Consider the following 12,889-nt stretch of genomic DNA (forward strand, 5'->3'; position numbering starts at 1 on the left):
GGAAATGGACAACATACTAACAATGGATAACGCACCGAAAGACCTACCACTTCAATGAAACAGCAAACGGTCCTGAAACTGTCAAATCACGTGGAGGAACGAGTGAGCACAAGAAATGACAAAAAAGTGACAGGGGAAGAACAGAAAAGAAGTCTTGAAGAGGTCAGAATACAGGTTGATACACAGACTGGCTCCAAGGTGGTTGACCTAACAAGATCGTCCAGATCAGCGGAGGAATTCCTGGTGAATTCAGATCTCATAAATCTGTTGCAGCACTGGGAAAGCGATCGAAGGTTTGGTGAAAAGTCAACGCTGATAAGAGAAGAAGAAAGTTTGCAATTGCTAAAGGAGAAAGACAAAATTAGGCATGTACCCGCCGGACTACGCAGGAGTGAGACAGAAGCAAACAAAACTCATCACTCCGTACACCTTCTTGACAATAACGTCCGGAGGTGTCATCAGAATAAGGTCCTGAACAAAGAACACTTAGAAATAATGCAAACAGAAAAAAACGGGCAATGCTGAGCTGTGACAGAAAAAAGGCGCCAGAGAAAACTAAGTGTGGCTCTCCGCGAAAAAATAAAGATAAAGGACTCGTACCCATCTTCAAACTAGAGCAAGCCAAACGAGCAGAAGGTTATACGATCCTCAACAGAAAAGATGTCCTAGCAATAACAAGGAAAACAAACTCCCTAAAACAGATAAGGACCGAAGATCTCAAACTCGTGGAACCTTACCACAGAGGGGAGATAGCAAAAGCATACCTCCATGTGAAATTGCACAGTATCCAAGACTTGTCGAGAGCAGTGTTCAAAGAAATTGAACAGTTAGGGTTCCTCCTATGAGAAATAGGAGATCCAAGACCGTCTGATAAAAAAGATTCTACAAAGAAAGAAGAGACATTTCGTAAACAGCACTATACTTCAAGAACAGAAAACCTCTATAGGCCCCACCAAAGCGGAAAGTGGCAAGGACGAAACAGACAATATTCCTCTGATGAGAATATAGGCCAAGAAGAGCAACGCCAGGGGAAATACAGATCTGAAGCCGAGAATGAAAGGCTCCGAGACGCCGCTGAAAGATACAGAAAGAGCTCCAAGCAACAAGAACGTGTTAGACACCACAAAAGAGAGGACAACCAAAGGAACTACAGACAAATTTACTCCCCAAAAAGGCAAAGACAGAATGATGAAACAACACAAGACGCAAAGCCAAGGGGGGGCAGAGAAGTAGCCACTACAAAGGGTCCATGGAACTGGTTGAAATCAACTGTGATGCCTACAAACAAAAAGTTGCAACGATCAATGTCCTCTGTTCCCAGTTGAAGTGCTCTTCTAGAAAGTCTGACAGACACCTACACTCTGGGTTCCTGGAACACCAGAGGACTCACAAATTTAACAATGACAGGAGACGTCGACCTGAGACACTTTGATATTCTATTCTTACAGGAAACCTGGTTGGCGGACAAACCATCCCTTGATGGCTTTACGGTAGAAATATCACTGGCAAAGAAAGGTCTCTTGGGGTGCCCCTCGGCGGGGCTATTGTCGGCAATTAAAATAAGCTCGGGTTTCACCATGATGGCAACCTTGGAAAAATGATATGGGATTTTAGCTGTCCTGCTAAATTGGACTCGAAAAACTACCAGCGAAGAAGCAGCTCACCAAACCCATTTGGTGGTCATAAATATTTACTGGAAGCCCCAACGCACGACAACCAAAGTGTTCTGCTCAGGCATGGAGGCAATAATTGATCAAATCTACCAGACAGATGAAAGGATTGACATTATAATTTGCGGGGATCTGAACGCAAAGTGCGGCAAAAGCACAGATGACCCGTTGATCCCGTACCCTCAAGAACAAACAGTAGAAAGAGGCAACGCCTGGACAACTCTAACAAGCTCAAGAAATATAACATCCCTATTCCCAGAACAAAATATTATCCCGACGTGGGAACGGTTAAATGCCAAAGCCACACTGGACCATATCTATGTGAGTGAAGGTCTGCTCCCGATTATAAAAGCTTTGGACGTACAGAGAACTGTGCATAGCGACCATAATCTTCTCGTCTGTATTTGGCAAGGTAAGGTACACGTATTCCCAAACGGTCATACATATATGATGTTGCCATAAATAATCAGCAGTGAAGGCTTCGCCTCACTACAAAAGACGTGATAAAGATAAATGCCAAATATAACATCGAGGATTTCCTTGCTACACAAGACCAAACTATCTGCCTCTTCTGCTGGCCCACAGAGTAACAGCTACTACACAGAAAAAGCAAACAGAGCAGCCGAAACATGTGTATGATAAACTGGTGGTAGAAAAATGGAAAGCCATGCTCAAACTGAAGCGAATTGCATGGAAAAGAAATACTCCCATGCAGCCTGGCATCACTGGGAAGAGGAAGCAAGACTATACTCCAAATGGATAAAACATCGAAGAGCAGCACTCTACCAACATGATTCGGAAGAAATGCTGCGAAGAATTAGTATCAAAAAATCCGGAGAATTTTGGTCTTTGATCAAAACGATGTCAACCCAATCTGAAATTGAGATATCCATTCTGTTTCGGAAGCCCAATGGACAGTGCATTTCAAGATGCTCTTTGACCTCCCCGATACTAGTCAACCAATCAAAATACGGAATTCTACCACTCCATGGGCAGATGTGACGAACAGCGATGAGATTGAAAAATTGCTCATCAAACTTAAAAACTCAAGAGCACCAGGCCCTGACGGCTTGACCAATATAGATCTGAAACATGCACCGAAAGAGTGGGCAGCAGTGATCAGTAGAATCTTTAGCCACTGTGCTAGATCAAAATCGATCCCAGAAACATGGTCAAATGCCATCATAGTACCTATCTTCAAGAAAGGAAGCAGGGAAAACCCGGAGAGCAACAGGCCTATAGCCCTTTTAGACATCATAGGGAAATTCTACGCCTCCAGCCTGTTCGGACTCTTTAGAAATTGGTACAAAAATGCACCATGCAATGATAATTTCCAAATGGGTTTCCAGAAACAGGCCAGTACAACCGTTAACATCTTGCTACTCAACATCTGAAAGCTCAAAGTGAAGGAAGGCTCTCCGAAAATATACCTTGCTTTCGTAGATCTAGCAAAAGCTTTCGACAAAATTGATCGAGCAAAACTGTGGGCCAAACTTGAAAACTGGGATTGCCCAAAAGAGATCTTGGAACCAATCATCGCCCTCCATGTGGTCACGCAAATCAGGGTGAAACTTAACAGACAAGTTATCCTTTCCGATGAAATCCCGGTGTACAGGGGAGTAAAAAAGGGATGCCCTTGGCGCGAGTGCTTTTTATCTCCTTTTTAGGCGATTACCAACAATGGGAAACTAAAGCAAGGGTGCTCCCCCCGAAAATAGGGCTAACACCCATCTCAAGATTGTTGTACGCTGACGACGTGATATTGATCGATCAAACTCAAATTGGCTGCAAAGAAAATTGGACAACCTGTCTAGATACATGGAAGAAAATAATCTAGAAATTAACAAAACAAAAACGAAAATCCTTGTATTAGCCAAACAGGGCAAAAAAGCCCAAAAAAAACAAAACTGGTATCTGGACAAAACAAAAGTGGAAGTAGTAAGAAACCTCAAATACTTAGGAGTCACATTCGACAGTTCGAGCAAAGAAAGTTCAATGCAAGACTTGCTGTAGGAGAAAACAAAGCGGCTGACATCTCAGACCAAGTTAGTCAACAACAAATATGGTGAATTTTCACTTCTACCAGCAATCCAATTTTATAGAACAAAAGTTGTTCCGGCATTTATCTATGGGATGGACGCTTCTGTTAACATGCCTCCAACTATCTGGAACAAACTTGAGGGGTACATCTGGAAGGCTGTTTTGGGACTACTAAAATCTACACAAATGGCAGCAATCAGACAGGAACTGGGGCTAGTTTCCTTGGCAAGCCTAGTTGAACAGAATGCGATTCTACTGTATCGGAAAACTCTAGTAGCAGATTTGTTACCTATCTACAACATCATCGTGGAAGAACTGAGGAGTGAAAAATATAAGGGCCTGCAAACATGGGTTGCACGTCAAAAAGACATGTTGAACGAGGAGCCATGTTCAGAGGAGGATCTGAGACACAATCCACAGAGAGTAAAAAAAAGATGGAATTGAACGACTGGATAGCCACCATCGAGAGAGCAAGTGCAAACAAAGCCCATCTTCCTTCGACTTTTAACAAAGTCAAAGAACCGCAAAATTACTGCATTAAGTTCCCTAATAAAGTATTGCGGACCCTATTCATGAAAGCTAGACTTAATTTGCTCCTAACACGACAAATTACATCAATCAGATCAGCATCGGCAAAAACTGGATGCCGTCTATGCAAAAAACATGACTCCCCCGAAACACTCAAACATCTTGTGCTGATGTGCCCAGAGACAACCCAGAATCGTCGTGTCTACTTGGAATCATTACTTATTGATCCTCGAACGGCAGACCTGGAGACCATTTGGTACAGACTGATACCTGGGGAAACCAGAAGACAGACCATAGCTGCGGTGAAACTTATAGACCTAGCGTTAAAAAAAAAATGACAATTCAATCCACAAACGAGACGATGGAAAATGGCCCAGTTTAAGAAACCTCGTAGATTTCCGCCCAGACTGCATGGATATCTAGCCAATGAACTAACTAACGATGAAGTTCTACCTCTAGAGGACGAGGTCGGGTGTCTCTGTTTGGTTCTCTTAACCTTGTAAAAATCATTATCTTGTAATTAAATTCAAGTATTAATTAAAAAAAATATGGTCAAAGAATCATAAACGTGATTAACAGTTGCAATGAAGCCCTCGTAGTCCATATCCTCATGATAGTCCTCAGGGCTGGTGGGGGGGCCCATCTCAACATGATTTTTAAGTTGCTTCCCTTTGCCTTACAGCGGGGAAACACAGTCTGGGGCACCCCTGGGATGCTTACATTATATTTAAGGCAAAGGCATGCAACAAGCAGCAAGGTGTTTAAAAGCTGCACATTTTTACGAGGCAGGCAGCCAGCAGGGAGCTGAAACAGTAAATGTCAGCTGAAAAGCTAGGAATCGCTCGACAGAGAGGTGCTAATATTTGTCGGGAAATCAGAGTTAAAAAAAAGACAACAAGGTGAAAAGAGCATTGTTGGATATTGCCAAAGAGAGTTGGGAGGGCTGAGGGTGCCAGCAAATTCAGCCTATAGCTTCCATGCTGTGCACACTTAATGTCCCGAATTCAATGGATATGTTAATGAGACATAAGACTGCCAACATGGGGCAGCTTCTTCGGTTCCCACAGAGCTCTGATGGCCTTTTCCACTGAAAATGAAGGCTATGAGCTGCCGTCCCTGCCACCGACTCACAGCCCTCCATCACTAGCCTGACCCCCGAGCATGACGCTTGATGGCATGCTGCAAAGCCTCCATCCACACGTGTTCTCACACAAATAAATTCAGCCATGCACCGCGCTCAACTGCAGGTGCCGCACCGCTCACCTGACTTCCCCGGACCCAGGTGTTTGATGAGCATGTTAACCTCTCTGGTGGCCTGATCTTATCATGAAAACACTATGGAGAGAGGAACCTCAACTCTATTTAGTTAGCCTAACAAATAGATAACTGTCCCTGGACAGACTCTAACTTTCCCTTTGTGTGATATGACATGATATTTTATTTATAGTGCGCCTATACACAAGTGTTTCAAGGCGCGCTGAGGCAGGGAGGGGAACAAGGGGGGACAAGACAAAGATCTTACTAGGCCCAGTGAGGTTGCGATCGCGCAAGTGCAGGGGAGAGGAAAGGAGAAAAGTGCCGTGGGAGGGGCAGAGCAGCAAGTGCAGGACATAGGATCTAAACAGGAGGCAGTGCAAGGTTAAGCGCAGAACAGCAAGGGGTAGATAGTGCAGGTAGGAGGACTGTAGGGTTACTACAGATACAGCCCCATGTGCAGGGTTGCCAGGAGGCAGTGCAGGTGTGCAACTGGGAGGGCAGGGACCTGGGTCCGTAGTTCAGCGGATAGCCAGGTAACCAGTGCAGTATCAGACAGGAGATCAGCAGGGAAGAGGCAGAGAAATGGCAGAAGCAAAGAGGAGAGCCTTGTGCTGCTTCCAGAACCGCAGATGGTTCTACTCAAGTTTCAGAGAGGCAGGAAGGCTGTTCCAGAGGGATGGGCCCTCTGAAGAGAGTGATCTGTCACCAGCTTGTTGCTCGGAAAAACGGAAAAACGACTGACCCTCAAAGAGCTGGAGGTAGAGGAGCGAAGAGCTTTAATAGGGAGATACTTCAGAAGAGAAAGCTGGAGATATTTTTGTCCCAAGCCCCAAAAGGCCTCGTGGTCAATGCAAAGGGTCTTGAAATTGATCCTTGCAGCCACTGGGAGTCAATGGAGAGATTTCAGTCCTGGAGAGATGCGATTCCTGGGCTTGAGGCCAAGCACAAGTCTCGCAGTCCTGTTCTGGATATATGATATGGCATTTATAACGCACCTATACACAAGTGTTTGAAGGCGCGACGAGGTAAGGGAGAAGAAACAGAGGGAACAGAGACAACGACCCTACTAGCCCAGGTGACATTGAGATCGCACAAGTGCAGGGACGGGGGAGTGCAATACATAGGATAACAGTACAATAAATAAAGACAATAAACAGAAGTGCAGCCAGCTGGTGGCAAGCTCAAGCGTAAGAGCAGATGTCAGGGGTCAAATGCTAGTAGGGGCTTTAGGGATACAGAAGCAGTCCCCGAGTGCAAGGGTTGCCCTGTGGACAGTGCAGGTGTGCAACTGGCGGGGAGGGGACCTGGGCCCGAGATCAGTGGGTAGCCAGGTAACCAGTGCAGTTTCAGATTCAGCCAGGAGATCACCAGGGGAGAGGAGGAGAGAAAGCAGAATCAAAGAGGAAGGTCTTGAGGTGCTTCCGGAACCTTAGATGGTTCTTCTCAAGCTTCAGAGAGGCAGGGAGGCTGTTCTAGAGGGATGCCCCAGCCGAAGAAAGAGATTTACCACCAACTCGCTGCTTGGAGAAGCGACTGACCATGAGGGAGTTGGAGGTGGATGAGCAAAGAGCTCCAGAAGGATGATATTTAGGAAGAGAGAGCTGAAGGTATTGAGGTCGCAGGCCTCAGAAAGCTTTGTGAACAATGCAGAGAGTTTTGAACTTAATCCTCACCGCCACTCAGTGCCAGTGTAGAGATTTCAATCCTGGAGAGACATTATCCCTGAGCTTGAGGCCAAGGACAAGTCTTGCAGTCCTGTTTTGGATGAGTTGCAGAGGGCGGAGAGTAGAAGCAGGCAGATTTAGAAAGAGGCTGTTGCAGTAGTCCAACCTAGAGAGAACCAGAGCTCTGGAGACAGTGAGCTTCTGGGGCAAGGGGAGGAAAGGAAAATACCTCTGAGGAGGTGCAGCTGGTAGTGTGATTTCCCAGAGACATCAGAGATGTGAGAAGAGAAGGAAAGTGTGAAGTCGAAGTGTTGCAGCGGACGGAGAGTAGAGGTAGGCAGATTTAAAAAGAAGGCTGTTAAAGTAGTCAAGCCTAGAGCGAGTTAGAGCTCTAGAAACAGTGAGCTTCTGGGGGAAGTAGAGGAAAGGCAGAATACCTCTGAGGAGGTGCAGTTGGTAATTTGACTTCTTAGAGATGTCAAAGATGTGAGGAGAGAAGGAGAGTGTGGAGGTAAAGATAACCCCAAGATTCTTAGCCTCACAGGTGGGAGCAGGAAGAGGGCTAAGAGAGGATAGCCAGAAAGTGAAGGGAAAGAGGGGTGAAGGTGTACGATGAGGAGGATCTCCGTCTTGCAGGCATTCAAGCAGTGATCATTGGTGGCACACTACTCTTGGATTGCAGACAGACAATCCGGGATGAGAGAAGGAGAAGAGGCGGCAGTGGGGAGCCTGAAAGTGAGCTTGGTGTCACCCGCAGAGCACTGGAAGTTGGAGCAGAGAGCAGCAATGCAGTGGGCAAGAGGTGCCAGGTATTGGTTGAACAACCAGGGAGAAAGGTTAGACCCCTGGGGAACGCCACAGGTGGAGAGAGAAATAGAGGAGAGGAAGGACCCAAGTTGGACCTGGGAGGGTCAGTCAGAGAGGAAGGAAGTCAGCCAGGCCAGAGCCTGATCAAAATACCCAGGTCATGTGAAATATGGAACCTGTCCCGCATGCACGAAGGGAGGAAAAATGGCCGCACTCCACCTCCATTGGGATAGGTCACTGCATCGGCCACGTGGCTGCCTTGCATACGCACCTCTCACGTTGACCCCCATGAGCTTCTCAGTAGGGACTGTGCCCAGAGTGTCGATGATGGCGGCTGTGTGAATGACCAGCGACAGACCGTGGCAGGCTCTCATCAAGAACTCGGCGTCCTGGATGTCCCCCTTCAAAAGCTGGAGCTTGGTCTTTCCGCAATACTCTGCGGTGAAGGAACCAAAACATCAGAGTCAAATGGCAGTCTTTGAGAATATTAATAATAACATTATCAATAACATTAATAACAGTATCTCATTAAGTTTATTCGGATTGAAATTCCACAAACAATAGCAAGCAATACACATATTAATAAATACAAGAAGTGCACCAATTATGTTAACAGTATAAGATAAAATACGGATATAATACAACAGGCAACACACTAAAAATAAAGCACCTATAAGTCGATCAGCTAAATTGATTACAAGACATGCATGGTCCAAAATACAAAGGAGAGAGGCTCTCTCGAGGAAATGTGTTCTCAAGTGGATCTATGTGATCAATGCGACCACACACAATTGCGACGGCCGAAAATGCAGACTTTTCTTTTCTTTTCTTTTCATTATACCCCCTTTACACCCCAATGACAAGTCTCGCAGTCCTGTTCTGGATAAGTTGCAGAGGGCAGAGAGTAGAGGTAGGTAGATTTAGAAAGAGGCTGTTACAATAATCCAACCTAGAGAGGACCAGAGCCTGGGATTCCATGAGCTTCTGGGGGAAGGAGAGGAAAGGTAGAGTACCTCTGAGGAGGTGCAGTAGGAAGTTTGCCTTTTTAGAGGCATCAGAGATGTGAGTGTAGAAGGAAAGTGTGGCATCAAAGATGACACTGAGGTTCTTAGCCTCGCAGGTGGGGGTAGGAGGAGGGCCAAGGGAGGCCGGCCAGAGAGTGAGGGGAAAGGATAGTGAAGGTGTGCTGATGAGGAGGATCTCCATCTTGCTGGCATTCAGACAAAGATCATTGGCAGCACACCAATCTTGAATGGCAGTTAGGCAATCAGAGGGAGAGAGGGAGAGGAGGTGGCCGAGGGCAGCCTGAAAATGAGTTGAGTGTCGTCAGCGTAGCACTGGAAGTTTGAGTAGAAAATGGCAATGCAGTGGGTGAAAGTTGCCAGGTATTGGTTGAAAAGCCAGGGCGAGAGGTTAGACCCCTGGGGAATACCATGGTTTAGATCCTGCATGGCCTCTATCGCGACCCAATAATAATTCATGGAGACCTATTACAACTTACCTGTTACTATAATGGAGAAGAACACATAAGGAGCCAGACTATCTGGCTTTGGGAACTTTCATTAACTAATGGAGAAACCGTCGGAGCAATCGCCAACAATACTTCTAAGAAGAATTAATTAGGAGCCAGCATATCTGATATTATTGGACAAAAGAGACATTGTTACTGTCTGTGAAGGTTATCAAGATGCAGACGTTGAACCATTTACCTTACAATGCTAATCGGGACACTTATTTTAAAAAGCTGCCTTGAGGACGACCGTATGGGTCGAAACACGTGTCGGCTGTTCTAGATCCACTATAATTAAAAGCACACTGAAGAAATACACTGGAAACTGTATTGGACATTACATTACTCAAAAGGAAATCTAGCTATTGTAGCAATTTTGAGGTCATAGCACCGTTTGACAGCTACTGTACACTTTGGGAGTGTCAGAGGTACCTCCCTTGGCTGTCGCTGCTGCAAGTGACAAAAGACTTGTTGTCCCATTTGTTCAAGTTATTTGCTGATGGTAGAATTCCTAAGCGTAACTTTATGAATAAAGCTTGCATCGTTTTAGGTCTCATTGCATCCCACTGATAACTGGTTTTCACAGTATGCCAGCAAAAGAAATGAGTGCACGATTTTTATTGTCGTGTCTTCCTAATACCCAATAAGTGTGTTAACGCCCTTTTGGCGTTGCTTGTAATTACCCCGGGGTTTAGCCACATATCCACTTGTCCAATGTCCTTGAGCGACTCTTTGACATGAAGAAACCATAGCAAAGAGTGGGCTCCCGCTTGCAACAGAAGGTCTTCTATGGCAGAAGACTTGGGGCACTCTACAGCCGCACCCAATAAAACGCAGGCCTACTAGTAATCAAATTCTGTAAATAGGGTACATTTAGTTCTTCATGGTGTCCAGCTCCAGGCTTTGAGGGCCGGATCCATGCTGGGTTTTCAGGATCTCCATCATTAATATTCATGAAATAAATTTGCATAGCATGATTCTAAATGCATGCACCTTTTCTCTCATGAATATTAATGAGGGATATCCTGAAAACCCGTCAGGTTTCTGGCCCTCAAGGCAGGGTTGGACAGCTCTGGATCTTTGGCGTGCTTTTGGGGAGATTCAAGATGGATTCCAAGAAATCCTATGTGGATAATTTGGTTGTTAGTGTAACCCCAGATCTCAGCACCAGACAGTGTAGTGTGGCCTGTCTCAGCTGGACTTGGTACACTTCTAGGGTCAGGCGAAGAGCACCTGTTCCCTGCTCCTTTGAGAATGTTGCTATGGCATCCAGCCAAAGTGGTTGGGGCTTTTTCTATCCGCTGATCCCATTCCCCTGTGGATGAGAACCGTAATCCCAGATAATCATAACCCTCGGTTCGTTCGATGGGAGCCGCCTCTCCATCGCAAGTCTTCGGGCAGGGGATTTCTTCCTTCTTCTTGTAAAGACCATTCATTTCGGGTTTTGTGGTTAATTGTTACCCCCATTTCATTGCAGAAGACATTTAACATTACACATTGTTTTTTTTTAAGCCAGATGGTGTCAAGCATATTAATACTGTGTCATCAGGGAATAGTAAGATAGGGTCTCTGTCTGTCCATAGAATAGGAGCATCCGTAGGTGATGAAAGAATCCCATTCATGACACCATTTATGAAAAGGCAGTAATAATAATCATAACAATAATAATAATAACAATAGTCATACTACTCATACTAACAATGTAATCAATACAACAGTAACTGTTATGATTGCTGTTGTCATTCTAGGCATTGTCATACGCACGTGTGTGTTGCAACATGCGGCTCTGAGCACCTTAATAATAATAATAATAATAATAATAAGCGAGTAGAGCGCTCGCTTTTACGTCAGTCCAGAGCCTGTTAACGCAGGTTCGAATCCCGGAGGGGCCAAACTCAGCCTTTCCTCCTTCCGAGCTCGATAAATGAGCACCGCACACCGTGGGTAATAATAAGCAGCGCTCAGATACCCGAGGGTTCATAGCGCTATATAAATGCTAAATTATTATTATTATTATTATTATTAAATCCAGCAAACCTTGGAAGTGAGATGTGGGATGAGGCTCAGATCCAAATCCGGAAGAGGCTCGAATGAGGGGATATAGTTCATGGTTGGTTACACACACTTTAATGTTAGGGTGATTGTTGTGAAAATGAAATGAGAACCAAGCCCAGTGTGCATTAGGCACTTAATAATTCATGCTTACACCCCTCTCGGGCCTTGAGACAAGTGTGAAATTGGCAGGCCAACGTATTTAGCTGAGGCAGCGATGGCATCCCAATGCTGAAAGCACGGACATGTTCTGGGTGTATTAAGCTGAGGCAGCGATGGCATCCCAATGCTGAAAGCACGGACATGTTCTGGGTGTATTTAGCTGAGGCAGCGATGGCATCCCAATGCTGAAAGCACGGACATGTTCTGGGTGTATTTAGCTGAGGCAGCGATGGCATCCCAATGCTGATAGCACGGACATGTTCTGGGTGTATTTAGCTGAGGCAGCGATGGCATCCCAATGCTGATAGCACGGACATGTTCTGGGTGTATTTAGCTGAGGCAGCGATGGCATCCCAATGCTGATAGCACGGACATGTTCTGGGTGTATTTAGCTGAGGCAGCGATGGCATCCCAATGCTGAAAGCACGGACATCTTCTGGGTGTATTTAGCTGAGGCAGCGATGGCATCCCAATGCTGATAGCACGGACATGTTCTGGGTGTATTTAGCTGAGGCAGCGATGGCATCCCAATGCTGATAGCACGGACATGTTCTGGGTGTATTTAGCTGAGGCAGCGATGGCATCCCAATGCATGATAGCACGGACATGTTCTGGGTGTATTTAGCTGAGGCAGCGATGGCATCCCAATGCTGAAAGCACGGACATGTTCTGGGTGTATTAAGCTGAGGCAGCGATGGCATGCCAATGCTGATAGCACGGACATGTTCTGGGTGTATTTAGCTGAGGCAGCGATGGCATCCCAATGCTGATAGCACGGACATGTTCTGGGTGTATTTAGCTGAGGCAGCGATGGCATCCCAATGCTGAAAGCACGGACATGTTCTGGGTGTATTTAGCTGAGGCAGCGATGGCATCCCAATGCTGAAAGCACGGACATGTTCTGGGTGTATTAAGCTGAGGCAGCGATGGCATGCCGATGCTGATAGCACGGACATGTTCTGGGTGTATTTAGCTGAGGCAGCGATGGCATCCCGATGCTGATAGCACGGACATGTTCTGGGTGTATTTAGCTGAGGCAGCGATGGCATCCCGATGCTGAAAGCACGGACATGTTCTGGGTGTATTAAGCTGAGGCAGCGATGGCATGCCGATGCTGATAGCACGGACATGTTCTGGGTGTATTTAGCTGAGGCAGCGATGGCATCCCGATGCTGATAGCACGGACATGTTCTGGGTGT

At 46.0% G+C, this 12,889-nt stretch overlaps 1 protein-coding gene across 1 annotated transcript in view; it reads right to left on the bottom strand.

Annotated features, from left to right (window-relative positions):
* The window catches only part of LOC138525667 (3 beta-hydroxysteroid dehydrogenase/Delta 5-->4-isomerase-like), a 165,444-nt gene that overhangs the window by 90,883 nt on the left and 61,672 nt on the right, over positions 1–12,889 (bottom strand). Inside the window, exon 2 of the mRNA XM_069635737.1 lies at positions 8,238–8,402. Within this exon, the coding sequence (XP_069491838.1) occupies positions 8,238–8,402 (165 nt within the window). The remainder of the gene's footprint in view (positions 1–8,237; positions 8,403–12,889) is intronic.

The sequence above is a fragment of the Ambystoma mexicanum genome, chromosome 7p (genome assembly GCF_040938575.1).
Source record: "Ambystoma mexicanum isolate Mex_15411 chromosome 7p, UKY_AmexF1_1, whole genome shotgun sequence".
Classification (NCBI taxonomy): Eukaryota; Metazoa; Chordata; class Amphibia; order Caudata; family Ambystomatidae; genus Ambystoma; species Ambystoma mexicanum.